Source organism: Pongo abelii, chromosome 1 (genome assembly GCF_028885655.2).
Source record: "Pongo abelii isolate AG06213 chromosome 1, NHGRI_mPonAbe1-v2.0_pri, whole genome shotgun sequence".
NCBI classification, from domain to species: domain Eukaryota; kingdom Metazoa; phylum Chordata; class Mammalia; order Primates; family Hominidae; genus Pongo; species Pongo abelii.
Window position 1 is genome coordinate 53218965 of NC_071985.2, and position 22106 is coordinate 53241070.

General features: G+C 34.3%; 1 protein-coding gene across 12 annotated transcripts in view; it reads left to right on the top strand.

The window, feature by feature from the left end:
• KCNT2 (potassium sodium-activated channel subfamily T member 2) overlaps positions 1 to 22106 on the top strand; it is a 393821-nt gene that overhangs the window by 246471 nt on the left and 125244 nt on the right. For 8 of the 12 annotated variants that reach the window (XR_008510934.2, XM_054523897.2, XM_054523904.1 and 5 more), the window contains one exon: positions 21389 to 21559. Coding sequence is in view for 11 of the 12 variants with exons in the window: in XM_054523897.2 (XP_054379872.1) it covers positions 21389 to 21559 (171 nt within the window). In the remaining variant the exon portion in view is untranslated. The remainder of the gene's footprint in view (positions 1 to 21388; positions 21560 to 22106) is intronic. The other 4 variants (XM_054523917.2, XM_024239215.3, XM_054523915.2 and 1 more) reach the window with 1 other exon arrangement.

The following is a 22106-nucleotide window of genomic DNA, read 5'->3' on the forward strand; positions in this document are numbered from 1 at the left end:
AACATTGAACTAACCTGCTCCACTTAATTTTCAATCACATTATATGGAAAGTTGAGATAATAATTTTTATCTAATCCATTTATTTATTCACTTATTTAGCAATTAGTTATTGAATATTTACTGTGTGACAGAATGATTTCAGGTGTTCTTAAAAAACCAACAGAAAAATCTCTGCTCTTGGGGAGCTTTTATTCTAATTGGAGAGACAAAATAAACAATAATAAACAAGTAAAATACAAATATTTCTGCTGGCAGTAGTGCTATGGAGAAAAATTAAGTAGGGAAGGGCAATGAAGAGCACAAGGATGTAGCAATGGGTTTAATTTAAATGATACAGTCATTGTATGACTTCATCAAAGAGTTGGTATTTGATCAATGACCTGAGCAAATTAAAGTAATAATTATGCACATATCTGAGATATGAGTTTTCCAGGCAAAAGGAAAAGCAGTGACTCTGAGATGCAAGCACATCTGATGACTTGAGGAACATCAAGAAGCCAAGCATAAGCCAGGTGTGGTGGCTCATGCCTGTAATCCCAGCACTTTGGGAGGCCGAGGCAGGCAGATCATGTGGGTTCGGGCATTTGAGCCTGGCCTGATCAACATGGAGAAACCCCATCTCTACTAAAAATACAAAATTAGCCTGGCATGGTGGTGCATGCCTGTAATCCCAGCTACTCAGGAGGCTGAGGCAGGAGAATCGCTTGAACCTGGGAGGCAGAGGCTGCGGTGAGCTGAGATTGTGCCATTGCACTCCAGCCTGGGCAACAAGAGCAAAACTCCGCCTCAAAAAAAAAAAATAATTAAATAAATAAGTGAATAAAGAAGACATGCATAAATAGAGCAGAGTGAAGGAAGAGAAAGGTAGTAAAAGTTGAGATCTGAAAATAAACAATGGGCCAAGTCATGTAGCGTCTCCTAGGCCATTATAAGAATGTTGATGAACATACAAATTTGGCTGTCATGACCATATAAACCCCATTTAAAGCCTTGAAACTGGATGAAGTCAACTCACAGGATTACTTTGAAAATGATGTAGCCACGCCCAACCATAGTAATTGGTCTTCAGTTGTCTCATTGGCTTTGTTAATCTATATCAGTCAGAATCTATACAAGTAAAAGTCAATCTTTTAATTTGGTGTCAAAATTGGCAGTTTGAGAGAGACAGGATAAGACAAAACAGGATACCCAGAACCACATGTTGTATTTGTGATGGAGTAGAAAAAAAAGTCCCACGCCTTGCATGTTTGTATTTTATATCTAAATCAGAATATTCCTAGGCCTATACTAAAACATCACAATTTCATGACTATAAAAGGATAAATGTTCATAATTTTATTTATATATTTTTTGGAACAATGACATTAACAAACAAATAGATAACAGGATGCAAGAACAGCGACGGCATGTTTTTAACCATGGCCAATCTTTTGATTCAATGCCTTAAATATTACAGAAATTAGGATTAAATGTATTTTGAGAAAAAGGTGATTTAAATACCTGTAATGTTGAACCCTTTTATTTTCAAGTGATATATTATTCAGTCATAGAAGATTTTTATAGAAGAAAGCCACCATGAGTTACAGGAAGTATAAAACTCTTTTGTCTGCTTAAAAGGTGTATGTTTTTAGTGACCATTTGAAAGTGTATGTGGAGGAAATGAACAATATAAAGAATTGAAGAAAGAATTATTGAAGAGCCCTTAAATAAGATAAATTTATTTGAAAATTAATCAGAGGACATAAAGATTAAAAATATAGGTATCAGAGAAAATAATTGTTAACTTCTATTAGTATAAGCAAATAATAGTTGCTATTAGATTCAAATACTGATAACACATTATTACAAGGATATTTTGAAATAACGTTATTTTGATTTATGAGACCAAAGAAAGAGAAGGTTTCAAATACTAATCAGTTGGTCTATGATATGAATGCATATTTGACGTACTCTGAATGGATGAAAAGATTTAAGAATTCCAATGCTATATTTTATAAATATATTAAAAGTGAGGGGAAGCAAATTTGCTTTTACATGGCGCAGAATTAATTTTAAAAAGTTGCAATATTGTAAATATGTTCCTCAGAGGTGGTTATTTCATAAGAAGTTATTCATTAACTTATTGGGAAAGTATGTTATTTTCACAAACAAGTTCAAACAGCAGATCTAGATATTGCTGCAATGCTCTTTGTGAAATGAAAATTCTTATAAACATTAGCTGTTAAGTTTATCTGTTGTGTTCAAAGTAATTGGTATCTTTAAAAATAGAAAAGAAAAACAGAATACCTGATTTACATTTGTTTGCTTAGCTTTCAAGATTTCATTATGCCTGTATTCAATTGCTAAGTGTAAAATTATAGAAAGGTGGTTTTGTTCAGTTTTCTATCATGAGCATTTAAGCTTAAGGGAATTTTTGGATTCCTCAAATAACTATTTCACCAGAGATTGCTTAATAATTTTGCAAAATCTGCAGCCACAGTAGAAACACATTAAGCCAAAATGCAATGTAATTAATTTGTGTGTATGCTGTATAAAAAGTGATTCTGTAATTTCATATGGTTGCCAAATTTGTGTTCCAAGGCAAAATTAATGTTTTTGGATGGGGGTTAATACCTTTCCTGAAAAATAAAATTATGTATTCAAGGGAGTTTGGAAATATTAGGTTAAACATATTTTAATGACATTTTAAAAACCTTTTAATTTGAACCAGTTTTAAACTTACACAAAAGTTGGAAAACCAGTAGAGTTCACGTATACGCTTCCCATACATAAACTTCCCTTAACATTTATCTTTTATAATCGTAATGCAATTATCAAAAGAAGGGGTTGACATTGATACAATACTGTTGACTAAATTATAGGCCTTATTTGAATTTTATTTTTTTTCATTAATGTCTATTTTCTATTCCACAACTCTAAGATCCTGCATTGCCTTTAGTTGTTATTTCTCTTTAACCCCCTCCAATTTGTGACAGTTCTTGTGGATGAGATTGGAATCAGTATAAACTCATGATTTTCAATGTATATAAACAAAAAAGATAGATACAGAAATACAGATGTGCATCTATGTATGTCTGCTAGTATATATACTTACAATTCCTGGCTATGTCTCTGAGACAGAATAGAGGCAATGACATCTCAGTAGAAATGAGCAAACATGTCTTAACAAATTTGTGTTGCTACGACAGAATACCTGAGACTGAATAATTTATAAAGACAGATTTATTTTCTTGGGGAGTCCAAAATTCAGGACCAGAATCTTGTGAGGGCCTTCTTGCTGTGTCATCCCGTGGCAGAAGGCAGGAGGGCAAGAGAGTATGTGTAAAAGGGAGCTAATGAGGAGGATGAACTCATGTTTATAACAAACCCATTCTCCAGCCATAGGATGTTAATCCATTCTATGAGGCAGAGCCCTATGAACTAATAAGGCCTTAGTAGGCCCCACCTCCCAACACTGTTGCATTGGGCATTAAGTTTCCAACACATGAACTTTAGGGAACATATTCAAATCCTAGCAACACTTAAGGCTCAGATCTTGACTGGTAAACATCATCCTCCGATATAAATATCCAGGGCTCTTTGGAGTATTGGTTGATTCCAGGAATGGGGCAGGGAAAATACCAGATAAGCCTGAAAAATGTTGTGGTGGCAGAAAGTAAAGAATTGCTCAGAATTATATGGGGGCTGGTCAAAAGAAACAGCATAAAGGAGGTCCTAATGGGCTAAGATGGAATCTTTTGGGCCACAAAATAAATGATATTAGATTTTAACCCATAAAATAAAATAAATATCCAGTAGTCCATACTAATATAAATAAGTAAATAGGGGATAAGGCATAGCTCTTTCTTACTTTAGAATTCTAATTAATAAATATAGAAGGAAAGAGAAAAATATGAAGTCACCATTAGGCAAACACTACAGCAATAATTGTGATTCCTCAATGAGTACTAATATTAGGGGTGAAAGTTTGAGAAGAACTAGTATAATTGTGTGCTTTTGACATGCCTCCCTAAAATAGTTAATAACTATGAAGAGAAAATTTGTAACTTTATCATGGAGGAACCTGGGAGACACCATCTTAACCAAGGGATCAAGGTAACCATAATCAACAAAGATGTTTTCATGTTGCCTTTCATATGATGCACTAAGAAGTTACTTTGGTATTCCTGCCAACATTTTCTAATCATGTGAAATATTGAGAGCATCCTACAAAATGACTGCCTGAAACTCTTTAAAATTTCAAGTCTTTAACAAAGAAAGACTGAGGAATTAAAAATTTATTTTAAAACATTTTAGCTTAACTTGAGGGGGCTTTAAATATTTGGAGATACTATTTTCACTGGAGGACTTCTCCCAGCAAAACCTTTACGAAAATATATATTTGGAAGAAAAGAAAGGCCAGCAAATGTCAGGTAAAGCAATGCTTTGTTCTCTTACTGCCTTGAACCCAAATTCCAAGCAGAACTTTTAAGGATCTGAACTACACCAGACAGAAGCCTTCAATGTTTCTCTGACCATTAGGCTAAGGAACTCAGATGCAAATTAGCCATTAGATCTTCCTTGTCTGTTATGCTCCGGCACCCAGAATCTCCAATTTTAAACACTGTGATAAGGGAAAATAAAAACCCATTGTCATTTATCATCACCAGAAAAGAAGGACTGAGAAAGACCACAAGGCAGGAGGAAAGCAAGGAAGGAGATAATGACAGGAAGACAGGAAGACTTTGTTTCCCTTTAATCCTGAACTCCTCACAGAAGCCCCAGGGAATCAGCTGTCATGAGGGAGGAGGAGAAAGTTTCTCAAAAGTAATGGGGATTATAATTACCATACTGACTGCAAGAAAGCAAAAAATGAAATAAAATAAAATACAAAAGTGGGGGAGCATGCTCAAATGAACTATTTTTAGTTCCCTTGGAAGTTCCACACTCAAAAACTGTGACAGAGAACTGTATTTTGTAACCTGGCAAATCTAGTCCAGTCACCCTCCTCCTTAGGTGGATAAAATAGAGTACCAGTGAGGATGAGAGGCATTTTGATTTCCCTTTAGAGTGAAACACACACACACACACTCTCACACTCACACACACACACACACACACAATTTAAAGTCTTAATGTGTTTGATTGCTATAAATTTGCTAATTGTTAGTTGGCATATAAAACTTGAACTTTATTTGATATAACTTCGTTAATCTGAGCCTCTATTTTCATTAATAGATTAAAGTATGTTTTTGAGTGGTTTCAGTCAGATTTGAAAGTATTAACAGACTTCTTTTCGAAACCCCACATCTCCTTCCCACCCCTATTACCCCACACCACCAGCTACCTGGTGACTTTTTGACTGCAGCAAGGTGGGGAAACGCCCTTTATCAATGGGTGTGTAATGGGTCCATGACTCATTCTGGTCTCATAAACTTCTCAGGTAGACAGTGTAGCTACTCATTATCTAGCTGCTGACAACAGCTAATGTCATCTTCTGGCAAGCTTCCTGGTGAGCCATAAGTCCAATGCCTACTGCTTGTTCTGAGGACACACATCTGCCCTACTTACTCTTCACAGAGCTTTTTATGAATGGGCTCCTGGGATCCATCTGCTTCTCAGTTATCTCTGGCTGTCTAGTAGCATCATTCTGGTGTCTCCTTAGGCTCCCTCAGGTAACCTTTGGGACATATCCATTACCTCATCAATGGATGTATGAGAAAGACATATACAGACACTATCTTTGGCAAACTCTCATCTTCCTCTGTGTGTGTGGGTGGGGGGTGCGGGATGCTAGTGGGGAGTGTGTGTGAGTGTGTGTGTGTGTGTTTGGTGTGTGTTGGGGGGGGGATGCTTGTGGTGATTCTTATCTGGCTAACTCAACCAGTTCTTTTAACCTACTTCATGCCCCTGCATATCCCCTCCATAGGCTGCTGTTCAGCTAACTATGTCCTGGGAAGAAATGTGGAACTTTCTGCTGAGTGGATTTCCAAACATGGAAAGGCCTTTTTCTTATTTCTATCCCATATCATTCCCTTTCTTTCCTCTGTAGGATATGAATTTCACTTCATCAGGATACTACGTAATGGCTAATACTTGCTCTTCTAAAACTTTCCCACCTTACACTATTCTGCTTTAACTTACATGGATCTTTGTGGCCATAGTATTAGTTTGCTAGTGCTGCCATAGAAAACTACCACAGACTGGGTGGCTTAACCAACAGAAGTTTATTTTTTCACAGTTCTGGAGGCTAGGAGTCCTAGATCAATGTTTGGTTTCTCCCGAGTCCTCTCTCCTTGGCTTGCAGATGGCTGTATTCTCACTGTGTCTTCACATGGGGTTTCCTCTGTTGCACCCACATTCCTGACATCTTTTGTGTGTCCAAATTTCCTCTTCTTAGGAAGACACCAGTCAGATTGTAATAGGGCCCACCTCAACAGTCTCAATTTAATCACATCTCAAAGGGCCCATTTCCAAATACAGTCATATTCTGACATACTGGGTAGGGGATAGGGCTTCAACATATGAACTGTTGGGGGACACACTTGGCTGAAGAACACCCTGGAGGTGGGGACACCATGGGTTCTACTGAAACACATTTACCAACTGCTATTGTTGCCTCTATGCAAATAATTCTGCCATTTCCACAGAAGCCTGCTTCTTTAATCATGAGAATTAAGAAAGATGATATGCAATCCCCAGTTGTCCTTTCTCCATTTCTCCTGTGGCAACAAAAAAACAAGAACAAAAAAAACCTACTACAAGGCTGGAGATCTGAGTAGAGGTAATCACAAGAAAGGAAAATAATAGTAATAGCAAATAATAAAAAAGTAAGTTCTTAATCTTACTTTTTTAAAAATATAAGGCAATGTGTATTAAAAATCTACATGGAAAGGCATTTTATTAGATGTATCCCAAAATCTACTTGACTGGGAAATGTTTTCCTGAGCAGACTCATTAAAAGGTCAACAGGAACAAGTATTCTATTAAACATATTTTGAAGAATCTGAATGTTGACCCTTGTCTGGCAGTCCCATGCTTGGAAAGTGTTTAATAGCTCAGCATTCGTTATTAAATTAGATCTAAATATATCTGCTTTATTTCTTTAAGGCTGTCTATGCTCTAGTACTAATTTATTTTTGTATCCTTATCTCTCGATTCTTTTATATATAGCATGTACTCCAAATTACATGATCCTAAATATACTTTGTGGTTTCCGCCTTCTACATCTTTTTTTAATGCTGTTTCCTCTGCCTTCCTAGAAGGTTTTGTTAAATCAAAAATTCTATCTCTTCATGAATATTTTTAATCTCCTTAATTCAGTGTGACTTCTTCCTTCTATGAACTTGCATAGATTTTACTATATTCTGCCAGAGCAGGTATTATGCATTTTTATCTTTACTTATGAGGTTGTAATTTCATTCAATGTAGAGAACATATCTTGCTTATCTTTAAACCTTCCGTAATGTTTTTCACAACATGCATCTTCAACAAATATTAGTTAAATAAATGAAATAAGATGCACTAAAGATTGAGATGATTTATTCTTTGGTTCTATGCCCTGGTTCCAAGTAGTTTATGAACCATATGCATTTATCTGCTCTCTCTCATGAGACTCCATTGATAAAATGAAAAAGAAATTTTTAATAAATTATAAGCTTTTATTGATGAAAAATAAGTAGAAAAAGTGAGAATTGAATGAATTTCTGGGAGATGGAAAGTAAACAAAGCAATATTTTCTGTTGGAAATCACGGCCCAGACTTTCTTTAAAGGGTGATATAGTAAGACAAAATGCCAGTCCCCAGTGAAGCTTTGGGGGTACAAGGTGCCTAGAAAAAGAGGGCAAATATTAATTCAAGTTATGTATATTGAACGATGACTTACACCTCTTTCATTAATCACAGTACTATTTCCCTACAGTTAAGTCTGGCTAGACATTTATCATTTGGGAAAAATAAAACTTTTCCTAGAATAATTTAAAGAAAATGAAGTCCACCTTAGCAGATAATTTGGAGCTGGGTTGCAGTTCTCTATAATCTGGTATTTGAGAGGCCCCAGACTGAGTAGTCTAATTTCTTTTTGCTTTCTATACGGTAAAACCTACCATTTAACACATCATATTCACAGACAAAGGAATCCATTTAATGTCCTTATATCTTGTACTTGAAATTTGAAATATGGCTCTTGTTGTTTGCTGAATTTCAGCATGCAGGATGAGATGAGAGAAATATATCCAGCCAAAGGAGAGCAACTGCTTCTGTTCTGTTGTACTGAAATTGTTTTGGGTCTATAGCGAAGGTTGGGTGTTACTTACACTCATTAGTAAACATAGATTTGTTTTAAAAAAATCAAAACTATAATATTTAAAAGGAGAGTCAAATATATATTTTCAAAACAAGGAGTTTCAGTAAGTGAAAACAAAGTACATTAAAAAGAGATTCAAGCATGTATTTGAAAAGTAGAGTAGTATAAACAATAATTTAGAAGACTATATTGAAGTATTATAAAGGCTGGTGATGATTGTTCAAAGGAATAAAATCTTATGGATTTTGTTTTTGTACAGGCTTAAATATTTAACTTAAATTTCTGTTGAACATGATTCTGGAGGTGCTGATTTTCTCTTCAGTATTAAGGGGATAAAAGAGTCATAACAAATAAATACACAAATCCAAAATAAAATAATGATAATTATTATTCCCAGCAAGATCCAAACGGAACAGGAGTTGTGGTGGAGAAATGGAGAGGAAAGACCTGTTGAAATTAAAAGAGTGATTGCTGAAATTTAAAAAAAATTGTTTTGGAAGGTAATCTCATAGAAATACTGAGAATTTTAGATAAAAATGCAGAGTTGGAATATACAAGCAAAAAGACTAGAAGCACAGGAGATCAATCCAGAAGAGATGGTATTTGCTTTGGTAGCAGTTCCACCAAGAGAGGATAGAGAAAATGATAGTTAGAAATTATAAGAGAAGAGGAGAGACTCAAGCCTGTAAATTGTTAGGGTCTCCTGAGTGTGAGTCATAATAAATAAAAAAGAACCACTCTTAGATACTTAGCACTGCCAAATTATAAAAACACTAATGATGAAGAAAATTTTCTGAAAACGAAAGAGGAAAAAAAATTCAGTATTGATTAGAGTTTTTAAACTTTAGACAAGACTACTTGCCTAGTTTTAAGTATAAAGAGAAATATAAAGGAATAGAGAGAGTCACAGAGTCATTGGGAAAGCAATAAAGTTACTCTCTATGTCAAACTTGCATAAAAAATTCCCACTACCACACCAAGCAACTAACCAGATAAAGGAGCTTTGGCCTCTAAAAGCCCCCAGAACAATACTACCTCTACTAGCCATCCATTGCAACAAAATGGATGCCTCCCACCCTGCCTGTTTCCTACCTTAGCTCAATTCCAAAACAAACGCCTATATTTGTATCCGACTGATGGAACCCAGGCCACATGTCTGCACCACAGCTAGAACCAATGATTCCTAAAATTGACCACTGAAAAGGGGTCCAAATTAGAAAAGTCAGGCACTCAGTCTCCACAAGGGATTGGAATAAATTAAAAACAACATATCGAATGGAATGCATCTGTTTTTTCTCCCAGCTGGAAAACAAAACCATAAACTCCAAGAAATAAAGATTTTATGATAAAGCAAATTAAAACATGTCATAATATAGAGCAATAAGTAGTCAGTAAGTAAAGAGAAATTGTTTGAACATTCTTTCTCGATAACTCAGGGAACTGCAGATAAGGTCATATAATTGAAGCCCTCCACTTGACTCTCAGTGAACTCTATTGCAATCTGCATAATAATGTAATCACTGCTCACAGGCTCTCTATTTTAAATCTGAAGTCATAGACTTATAGCTAATAAACAAAATACAAATATTTACAACTTCAATGATGTTCAAGATTTAACAAATAAATATTGAAATAAAAATGAGAAGATATGGAAATGAAGAGGGTAGCTAATATCATCCCCACGTTCCAAAATAGAAAATCAAGACTCTGTCTATAGTTAGTGAAACATAATTTTAAGTATGGTAAGTTAAAAAGTACCTAGTAAATCAGAGATTGCATATGAAACAAATTCTACCAGTAGATAGGTTTTATTTGGCTGCCAACATGGTGTCAACATTTTTTTTTCCTTTTGAATTGTTTTCTTCGAATTTGCGGTTCAGTAGACATCCAACAACCAATTCACCACAAGTTTGAACACTCCTTATGTCCTATATCTGGCCTGATTCATGTGTTTACTTTACTAAATTTGCTCTGTAGACACTAGAGTCAGAACATTGCAAAATAGAAATTAAAAATAGCAATATGATTATATAAGCAACTCTGGGGAAATCCACTGTGAAAAAATTCTTTTCTGTTATATCTTACAGGAGGAGGTCAATAGGTAGTACCTACAATAATAGGGTAGTAAATGTGGTAACATATTATTAAGAGATACCTTAAAACTCTTTGAAGTAAGCTCAGGATTTGGAAGCACGTGTTTTTAATTTTTTTTGATCAAAATTTAAGCTATGAATGAGAAAATAGCATTTAATTAAGAGTTAAAACATTATTATGGTTTGGTCATTTATTTAGTCATTTTATAAATAATCATCATATGCATCCATACTATGTAAGGTACGGTGTTAGGACTTTGGGGAATATAAGCTTGAATACATTGTGATCACAAATCAGACCAATAGTCTGATTAATAGACAATTACTCAGACTAAGTGCAGGGCAGGATGAAATTTAACATTGCTTTTATATGTATTTGGAATGTATTACAAATTTCCCCTAATGGATTTATTTTACTAATGAAGATTATTTTTAGTTATGGTAAGATTAATTACTTGAGAAGAAATCAAATGACAACATGGAGAGACAGCAGAAACATCCTAGTTATAATTATTTTAAAGGGCAAATGATAAAATGTAAATAACAGCAATAGGAGCTTCGTAAGTTCCTACATGTCTAAGTATTAATATTTATGGAATATGTCTTGCCTAGGAAATTCACTACAATGTTTTAAACTAAAGGTACAGATATAGCAATGTAATGTAAATGCACAATGGCATGAAGCACTTGAATAGAAGCGAAGCATATGGTATTCACTAAGCAAGCAGGCTGTGATCTGTGTGAGAGAGGGGAAAGTACAGTGTAGGTATAAAATTTTATTAATGCTGAAGTAGAACAGTTTAAAATCAGTGAGATATAACTTATTTAATAATGGAGTTAAAGAGCTGAGAATGCAGCTCCAGTATTACAAGTGAATTTATTTTTTCATCTGACAGTTTAAAAAGTAGATGAAAAGTCTTAACACAATTTTAGGGTATTTTTTCTCTGTGGTGGTAACAGGAATTAAATTAACACTTCAAAAAACCCGTTGGAGTTATTGAAGGAGAAACCAACGTTAAGGGCAGTGAATTTAAGCTACTTTCATGTACAATCAACCTTTAAAATGTAACTTTTGCACCTTTTTTTATTTCTCATTGAAGTAGATGCCTTTCAAAATGATGTTCATTGTTTATGATCACTGTCAATAACGCTTGAAAACCATTTAGCATTTTCCTATTCGCTCCACTTTTGATGGCCATTTTTCTTATCCTGAAAATGGCAAACAGCTTTCCGGTTCCATCTGGTGGTAGAAAATTGATTACCATGCTGTATATTGTGTCTGCAATTCTTAATCTTAGAACTCAGATTTCTAATTTGATGCTTGGTGACCTACAATGTTGGGGCAGTTCCGCTATTCAAGAATTGGAATTCATAAGCATCTTCCTAGTAGACTGAGGTGTCTTTTTTTATTATTATTACTTCTATCTGGAGTTCTTAAGTACTTTTCTTCCTAGATATTCTGCATCTGTACAGCCAGTTCTATCTGCAGACTTACAAGAATAAATGTTCATATAATACAAAGTTATGTGTTAGCTGTTTATTTTGTAAACTCACCTGTTTTGGAAGCTTCTGTGTACCCCACATACCCCCGTACCATAAATTATATTTATCTTTCCAATGAAACAGGCTACGATTTGTCAGAATTATTTATTTGACCTACAGTGGCTAAATTGTAGATTCCTAACATTGATAGTAAAAGCAGAATTGTAATACCATTTAGATATTTTAATTTTTAAATAAAGTTTGCAATAATTGTGAAATAATGTAATTCATGAGTGCAAAAAAACACCCTGGGAAGTATACAAACAACAAACTGATTGCAACCAAACGGACATAATTCCCATAGATTATGGAATTAAATAAAGTGCATTAATTTTAATTAGATTTAAACCCTTTGGTGACTTATTTTAGACCTTTAAAATTTCCTTGCAATCAATATAGTGAGTTAATACATTTTCTTATCTTCTTCAAAATAGAATATCAATAAAGAAATTTATATTTAACTCATTAATATTATTTAAGTACAAACTGGAATGAAATTCTTTCCTAAAAATGTCAAAATATTTCTACAGTTACATATATGCAAAAATTTCTGTAGTTATATATATGTAAACACTTTTACTGCATAGTGGAGAATGAATTATATATCAAAGTTACCTTGTGACAAGGTGCTCTTTATTCCCATTGATGCAAAGATAACTTAGTTTGATAATAAATATAAATATATAAAAGTAACTAATATGACAATCTGTGTCAATTTTGGTGAATCTGAAGTAAATTATTTATCATCTGTTTAGCTACATTATTTAGGATCAAAGAGAACAAAATGTACTAGCAAACTAAATCCAAGGATTACAATGTAGAGGTGCTTAAAACAATGCTGTGAAAGAGGTAGCCTCCCACTAATGATTATATTTTACAATTTTAAAGGCAGTGCTTCATAACACCAAGGCTTTTCTTTAGTTTACCTCTAGTGTGATGGCATTCTTATATACATAAAGAAAATACGAAAATTAAAAAAATAAATTCTACTTTCTAACATCTATTAATATGAATTTCACAAAAACATACAGGTTCATAAAAACATAAGAAGTCATCAGTATAATAAGATTTTGTGCTATTTTATTAAAATGGGACTACTTTACTGCACAGGGTTGTACAGCATATCCTGAAATAAGAACAGAGTATGCAACATATTAAGACTTCAAAATATTGTATCTAGGACAGGAAATTCCAATTAAATCCTTTATTTCTCCCTTTGGAAAAACTGATGTGGGGAAACTCTTAAAAACAAAACTATATAAGGTTCTTTTACTGCATTCAGAGGTCTGTATTGAAATACATTTCTGCAAAGAGCAGATCCAACTACTTATTAGCTAACAGCCCTTATTCCACTTGGTTGATTATTTTGAAGTGCAGTAGACTAATATGTGAGTTAATTCTTTCTGCCAATAAACACCCATTTGCCTTGAAAATGCAATCATCGGTAAGTGAGAAATATGCAACTCATGTTTTAAAAAATTGTCCAGATTGATTTACACACAATCCAAAAGTTAATGGAACAAATAATATCTTTACCTTGGAAACAATAAACAGAAGGGAACAAACAGCTTTTTTGTGGTTTGTTTTTTTCTAACCAATACTTACTGTGCTGAGAGGAACCTTCATGTTGCCCCAGGTTTGGTGATTATAACCCAAAACTGAGGACAAAAATGAGTCAAGTATTTTCTTTACTAATCTTCTTACCCTTCTATAAAAAGAGATGATCAGAGAGGGTGACAGATAGAGGAGCACAGTGGTTATGCATTCACCCCCAGCCTAGTGAGGTGAGGTCCAAAAAAATTACTTATTACTCATGGAAAATAGGATGTCTGCCTGCAGTAGGAACTAACATCTCATTTGCCAGTTAGACATCTGCTTATGTAGTTTCCTGAGATTATTTGAACACGAGGGGAAGAAGAGAAGGAGATGGCAAGTCAGGGAGATGACAAGTCAGGGAGTAGAGACTGCTGTGGAGCAGCCCACACTCTTGCGCTTGAGTTTCCTGAAGCACAACCGATAGTTTAAAAAGGTTTGACCTATCTTTCTAGTACCCCATCTACTCCACAAAGTGAGGCAGCTCAAGAAGCTAGAGTCTGTAGGGTGTACCGCTAGGAAATAAGGAAGAGCGGAATGCAGTTTCTTACTTACCAGTGATGTCATACAGAGGCCCACCTCTCACTCCCCAAAAAACATTTTCATGTCTCTATAAGATAGGCATCATGTGGTTACCATCTTCATAGAAAACAATGACGGCAGTTAGAATTAGCCTACAGAGCAGTGACAGCCCAGGGAGAACAAGCCTGAGCTGGTAAGATTAGAGCTTCCAATTTGATAGGCCTGGGTTGGATTTAAATGGATCTCCAACGTGATTTTAAAGAAATGGGATCTGCCTAAAATATTATTAAATGATAGGAATGGGAGATCTGAAATTGCATGGCCGAAGGCTACAAAGTCATGGAATTTGTAATTTATTTACTTCACTAGACTGCTTTTTTCCTTTTTCCCAAGCAATCAACTTGTCTTCCAATATCCTTTCCTTTTAATTTTGTTCCATTAAGACATTTGTTGAGGGCATAAAAATGTCAAGAATAATAGACACAAGCTTCTTTTCCTTCCAAGATGTCTCATCAAAATTTTCTAAGGCTCTCATGACTGGTATTGGGTATTGGGTGCATGAACTCTACAGCATGCCCCTTTATTCAGAGAGACTAGAGACCTAGGGGATTCTTTCTTTCTCTTCTTTCCTTTGTTGCCCAGGCTGGAGTAGCTGAGATTACAGGCATGCACCACCATGCCCAGCCTTTTTTTTTCATATATATATTTTTCGTAGAGACAGGGTTTCTCCGTGTTGGTCAGGCTGGTCTCAAACCCCCGACCTCATGTGATCCACCCTCCTCGGCCTCCCAAAGTGTTGGGAATACAGGCATGAGCCACCGTGCCTGGCTGGGAATCTTTCAAATATTAAACATATACTGTTCTTCTGTACTCCATTTGTTTTTTTTTTAATATAATGTTTCATCTCCATATTCTATTATTTTTTTCCTTTTTTTAAAATCCAAGATCATTAAAAGTAGCTGTAGCTAGCAATGATTTTGAAAACAAATGTGGACATAAACTTGGCTAGGAAGGATTCTTTACTATTCAATTACCAATCAATATAGTAGAACAGTCTCACAAGAGTGTGAAGTAGATAACAGATTATACTACTTTAGAGGTTGGAGTGTACCTCAAGGTTAACAGTTAGTAAGTACACAAGCCTCTTATTTCACCTAAATGTTCATTTAATTGCTGTAAACACATCTCAAATCTTTATTAAATGATTTTTCATAATTTTCAATGAGCTTCCCATTCTATGCTTTTTGTCCATAATATTTCTTGTGTTTTTACTGCTGCTGTTTTTATCTAATTATAACACTAAATTGATATAATATTAAATTCACTTCATGTCTATTAGTGATTATGAAACTCAGTGTTTTTTTTTTAATTCTAATGACACATTTATCATAGAGAAAGTAATTCGTTAGACCTAAAAATTATTCTGGTGAAGGCAAAAGGAATTATATAATTAGAAAAGCAGAACATTTAGTAATTGAGCATGAAGAACATTGTTAGATTATTCTTTGTTCATTTAACAGAACATATATTAAGCTCTTCCTCTGTGCCAGAACCGATGTCACGTCTTGGGGATATAGTGGTAAACAATACATGATCCCTTTTCTCATAAAGCTTATTTCATAGGGAAGCAAGATATTAAGAATTAATTAACACAATTTAATGTTACAGTATTATGAAAGGAGAAGTACACTACAGCAAAACTGAGGAAGTAATGATTAAGCTGAGGGTCAAGAATGGATACGCCATAGGAGGTAGACAGAAAAGTGTTGTGGAAAATCCTAGACATAAGAGACAGTGTCTTGTTCAGGACAAATTAAAGACTTCTATTGGCTGATGTGCATAAGAGAAAGCAGACAGAAGTAACAGGTGAAACCTGAAAGACAGTCATAGAACAGGTGAGCAGGGCTTTGTAATGACAATTTTTCAAAGTTTATCTAATGTAAGAAGGAAGCCCTTTAGCATTTTCAATGGCAGAGTGACATGAAATAATTTGAGATTTTGAAATTTACTCTTATTACATTACTGTAAAAGGATTTGTGAAAGCGTTCACTGGAAACAAGGAAATGAATTAGGACTGTTTTAAAGGTGTAAGAATTGATGATGGAGGAAGGAATAAACAAATATATGAGTACAAGTCACACCTGGGTGATATAATTAAAGGATTTGCTGCTATAAGAAGTTTGGAAATGCACTATTTATTTATGTAATTATTTCTCCCTCATTCAAAATCAATCTTGAATTAAGTCTACCCAGATATAAAAAGTAAGATATAAGAAAAATAGATAATTGGGATAGAACTGTAAGCTGAAGACAAATTAATGATTTTTGGACAGATCTATAGGATGTAAAATGTCCTGCATTACTAATAAAGGTACAAAAACTTGGCATTTAATATCCTAGTAGCCTGAAGAATGGAAATAAAACAGCAGCAACATTCACACTGAATAGTGGAGCTCCTTAGAACTGACGTTCCTGAACAAAGTGCTGACTTTTTAGCCAGAGTGTCTGGGTTGAATTATTTGACCTACCCATGCTGGCAAGATCATCAAAGCCATTGAACCTCAGTTTCTTTATCTGTGAAATGGGAGTAAAAGCATATATCTCATAGATTACCAGGAAAATAAAAATTTTTCATTAAATAAATATTTTTGAACATCTACTATGTCTTAGAATATGTTCTAGTCACCAGAAATCCTCCAGAAAACAAAGTAAACAACAGGGCTCAGTGGTTCCACTGCTACATTCTGCTGCATTTGGTGTTGGGTGAGATGTTGTGGCAGAAATAAAGAGTAATTAGCATGCAAATGAAGGTATAATATGTTGCTAACATAAAGATGTCAATTTCATCCAAATTTATTATTTTAATTCCATCCCAACAATCATACCAACACAACATTCTTTTTTAAAATAGATAAGCTGATTTTAAGTTTATGTGATAAAACGAAGCAGACAAGCAAGGAAAATTTTCAAGGACACTAATAATGAGAGGGGATTATCTTATATACTTAAAAATAATATGCAGTTACAATAATTGAAATGGTGCGCTATTAGTGAATACATAGAGAAGAATCAATTAACAGGCTATAAATTATATGTACCTCTAATACAGGCACAGATAATTAGGAATTTGGTGTTTGATAAAGGAGTTGTTTTAAATTAGCGAGTAAAAAGATAGATTATTCAATACATTGAGTAACTGGGTAGATATTCAAAAAAGTTAAATTCAATACATTCATCATAGAAATGGAAAAATGATTACTTTCTGCCTAGAGAAAATATTAGTCCTAAAATGTTAGTAAGTAGGGGATGGGGGAAGCTCATATAATGTAGACCAAATGCTGCCCTGAAACACAGCAAGGAAGCAGTGAAAAATACACAAACAAAAAGCTTTAATTATTAGTATCAATCATGGTGGAGTTTTTTTGCCTTTTTGTGATGCATTTTATTTTTTATTTATTAGAAAATATTTCAGACATTCAAAAGGTATAAGAATATTATCGTGAACACCCATGTACCTAGTATTCCAGATTTAAAAAAATAAACATTCCAAATGTTTGTGAAACCTCACATTCACCATGTCTGTTTGACATCTCTCTTTTTCTAGGACTTAGTTTACTATAAAGCTGAATCTGCAGACTATTATTTTATCTAACATTTTGTATTTAAGATTTCCCCATGATGTCTTGTAAGCACTGGGACTTGCATTTTCACTGTTATCTATATGGATATTTATTTGTTTGTTTATCTATCCATGTTTCTTGTGGCTAAGAATATTTAAGATTGTTATATATTTTTCTCTTCCATTAGCAAATTTTTCAAGTCTGCCTTCAGAACATACCCAGAATCTAACATGATTCAAACCAATATCATTTAGGTGGATCATTGCAATAACCCCCTCACTGGTCATTGTCCCTTCTTCAATCTGTTTTCAACAAAATGACCAGAGGGATTTTATAAAATATGAATCAGATCTTTTGTACTAGTCTTCAAAAATCTCCAGTGATTGCCAAGTCATCCCAATGAAAGGTCAAAGCCACAGTACAGTTATTTGTAAAGTCCTACATGATCCCTCCTCCCAGCTAGTTACCTCTGTGGCCCCATTTTCTCCCCCTCCCTGAATTCCAGCTAAACTGGCTTCCCTGCTCTTCCTTAGCCGCATCAAGCATTAACTCTGTCTCAGGGAAGTGCTTGTAGCTACTTCTGCCTGTAATGGTCTTCTCCCAGACCTCTCTTGCCTTCTTCAAGATTTTTACTCAAATATCATCTTTTCCCTAGTCACACTATTTACATTTTATTCTACCTGCTAAAATATTAGCTCCCTTTCTGCTTTATTTTTCTCCCCACAATTATCATCTCTAAACACAACACAACTTGCTTTTTCTTGTTTATTGTTGGCCTTCTCCCACTAGTGGCTCTATGAGACAAGACATTTTTACCTTTTTTGTTAACTGCCATAACCTTTGAATCTAAAGCCTTTCCTTATATTTCACAGGTGCTCAATAAATATTTTGTATATTAGTTAATGAGTGGGGACTGGATATACACACCAGCATTAGATGTAATATTGATGTCTAGCATTTCTCAAGCAAATAACATGCGATGAAAATATCAAAATTTGTATATTGACAATTAGATTAATTTAGAGATTCCAAGTTAACTATTAGAGGTTTTGAAAAAATCATAAAGAAAAAAAAATTCCAACGAAATGACATCCTAAAAAATGATGCTGCCTGAGGGGCAATGTGCCAGTGTAAAATAGCAAGGCAATAAGTAAATTATTTAAGAAAATTTATCTGAACTGTCCTTGTCCGATTCCATCCATTTCTGTTCCCTTCCAAGTTACCACATTGTGTTCCCCTGTCAGCTTTTGGAATTAGATTTTTAATTCTCTTGAATAGCTTTTAGTACCCTTGCATGACAATTAGTTGACCTCATGCTGGCTTTTGGATCTCAAACAAATACTGATGAATTACCAGCACCATCTCATACATTTTCAGCCTTTCAGATAGGTTCTGTTTTTGCCAAGTACCATCTTGCTAAATAGTAATGTGGTACATAACAAAAATAACTTTATTTTTGTTTGCCAAAGGGAACGTTTTTTCCACCAGGGACAATCATTCTTAGGAAGTAGTAGCTAGATGTAGTCATATGCAATCAAAAATCAAAACTGTTTTATGTTGTTGTTTTCCTACTTCCAAAAATACATTAATATTATGGAAGAATGGGCACAAGTTTTAAAAGCATTATTGTTTAGTAAGTTGACTAGGTTTATTTAAAATAGCTCCGGAATTTAGCAATGAGGAAGATGTAACATCAGAGTAATATTGGCAGCTTACATTTACTGCGTGTTTTCTCTGATCCCAACATCTCCCAAGTGATTTCTTTGTGTTACCTCATTTTATCTAACCCAATGAAGCTGATACTGTTTTTCACTGAAGAGATGAAGAATCACTGAAAAGTTAAATAACTCACAAAAGATTGTAGAGTTTGGCCAGGGGCGGTGGCTCACACCTATAATCCCAGCACTTTGGGAGGCCAAGGCGGGCGAATCGCCTGAGGTCGGGAGTTCAAGACCAGTCTGGCCAGCATGGTGAAACCCCATCTCTACTAAAAATACAAAAATTAGCTGGGCATGGTGGCAGGTGCCTGTAATCCCAGCTACTCGGGAAGCTGAGGCGGGAGAATCGCTTGAACCCAGGAGGCAGAGGATGCAGTGAGCTGAGATCGTGCCATTGCTCTCCAGTCTGGGCGACAAAGCAAGACTCCATCTAAAAAAAAAAAATAAAGAAATAAAAATAAAAAAACAAACAAAACAAAACAAAACAAAAAACCATTATAGAGTTGGGACTCAGATTAGACAATCAAACTCTAGGGCCCAGGCTCTTAACTCTTTAAGCATACTTAAGAAAGAATGAGGCAGAAATGAGGAATACTTAGAAAATATAGATATTTTTTAAAGCTTATCGACAATTTGAAAATATTGATAAATGTTACCTTCCTAATAACCCTTTAGACAATACTCAGTTTAAAATGGCTTTTAAAGTCCTAAACATGGTTGTAATGTCTTGTGATCTGTTTTGATCCATTAAGAATCTATTAGAGATTATGATAAATTATTTTGATTTTTATATATTTATCATATTGCTTCTAAAATGTGCTTTTTTTGTAGAGTTCATAAGCGTCATTCAGCAAAGGTAAATGAATTTATTATATAAAATGAGAAATAACCTATTTATATATCCATTATGAATTTCTCATAAACTGAATTTTTAATATATTTCTAAAGCCACTGAGTTAGGCGGGCAGCACAGAACGTTCCAGAACAAAAGACATTGCACTTTTTGTGGTAAAATTATCTTCTTTATAAAAATACTTATGTGGGATGTCTTTTGGAGATTTAGTCAGTTCAGGCTGTTATTACAAATTACCACAGCTTGGGCATTTTATAAACAACAGAAATTCATTTCCTACAGTTCTGAAGGCTGGAAATCCAAGATCTAGGTGCCAACATAATCCAGTGCTGGTGAGGGCCCCCTTCTGAGTTTTAAACTGCTGACTTGTATTTTCACATGGCGGGAAGATAGCTCTTTAGCATCTTTTTAAAAAGCACTAATTCCATTCCTGAGGGCTCCACTCTCATAACCTAGTTGCCTCTCAAAGGCCGCACTCCCAAATACCGTCATAATGGGATTAGGATTCCAACATGAATTTTGTGGTTACAAAAATATTCAGTTAGTTGGAGAGACCCTTACATTTAGCACAGAAAAGTGTCTTTTTGTGACTGCTATACAATTGGAAGAAAGTTATTGCTATGATATGAACAAAAACTAAAGGTATATTTTCTATAAAATCAAAGATAAATCGAGATAAATTTGTAATTTTAAGTATAAAGCAAAATAAAATACCCACAGCAGCCACACAGGTATCATAGGTAAGATAACGTTGGCCATATTATGGAGACTGTAAAACAAATTTTAGAAGATATGCATGATAGGATATACATATATATACATATAAAGAGAGACTAAAATCCTGTATCTCATTGATTCATTATGAGAGTAAACCTTTTCATTAGCTGGATCTTTAAAAACTCCCACTTTCTAGAAAACTGCCATTTCTCAAGCATATATATATATATATATATATATATATACACACACACACACACACATATATACTATTAATTTCAAAATTTTTATAGAAACTCTTGCATATAATGTCATCTTCAGACTTCAAAGCATTACTCAGATGCTTCTTTGGATTGTGCTTGCCAGTTCTTACACCGTTGAGAAACAGTTCTATAGCAACTGTTTTTTAACCACATTCACTGTGTTTTCTTTTTGTGTGTGTGTATGTGTGTGTGCCTGTGTTGCAGAGAAGGCCAGCAATCGCCAGAACAATGGCAGAAGATGTACGGTAGATGCTCCGGGAATGAAGTCTACCACATTGTTTTGGAAGAAAGTACATTTTTTGCTGAATATGAAGGAAAGAGTTTTACATATGCTTCTTTCCATGCACACAAAAAGTATGTTTCTGCCTCAGAGAAAAATTAAAATATCAATCAGTCAAGCATATCATGTGAAAATAGTTTTCTAAAATAGAATGCATATTGTGTTCATGTGTTTAGGCATTCCGGAATTTTTGTCACAATATTCCCCAATGTTGAAACATTTGAACCCTGGTGTCTGTATGGTCTCTATAGGATAGTCAGGAGTAAATTATAATCTAGTAGGAATATTTCATTTAGCAACTTTTAAAGTCTTTTAAAAATATTTTAATCCATTAAGAATTTACATACACATGAAAATCTTCTTCACAGATCTGAATTTTAAGATGTTGATTAGGAACTAAAACAAAGTAACACTAATATTTCTAAAAACTATACATTTGAAAAAAAATCTCTGATGGTGGCCCTTGTTTTGGCCTGAGAAGTAAGTTAAAAAATAAATAAAACTAGCTTCCACTTCAAACATAGAACTTTTTTTTTCTTTTCCTTTTTGGAAAAAAAAAAGGATTTACTTAAGAAATAAAAATGTATGTATATAATGAAAATAACATATTATCTGTATTAA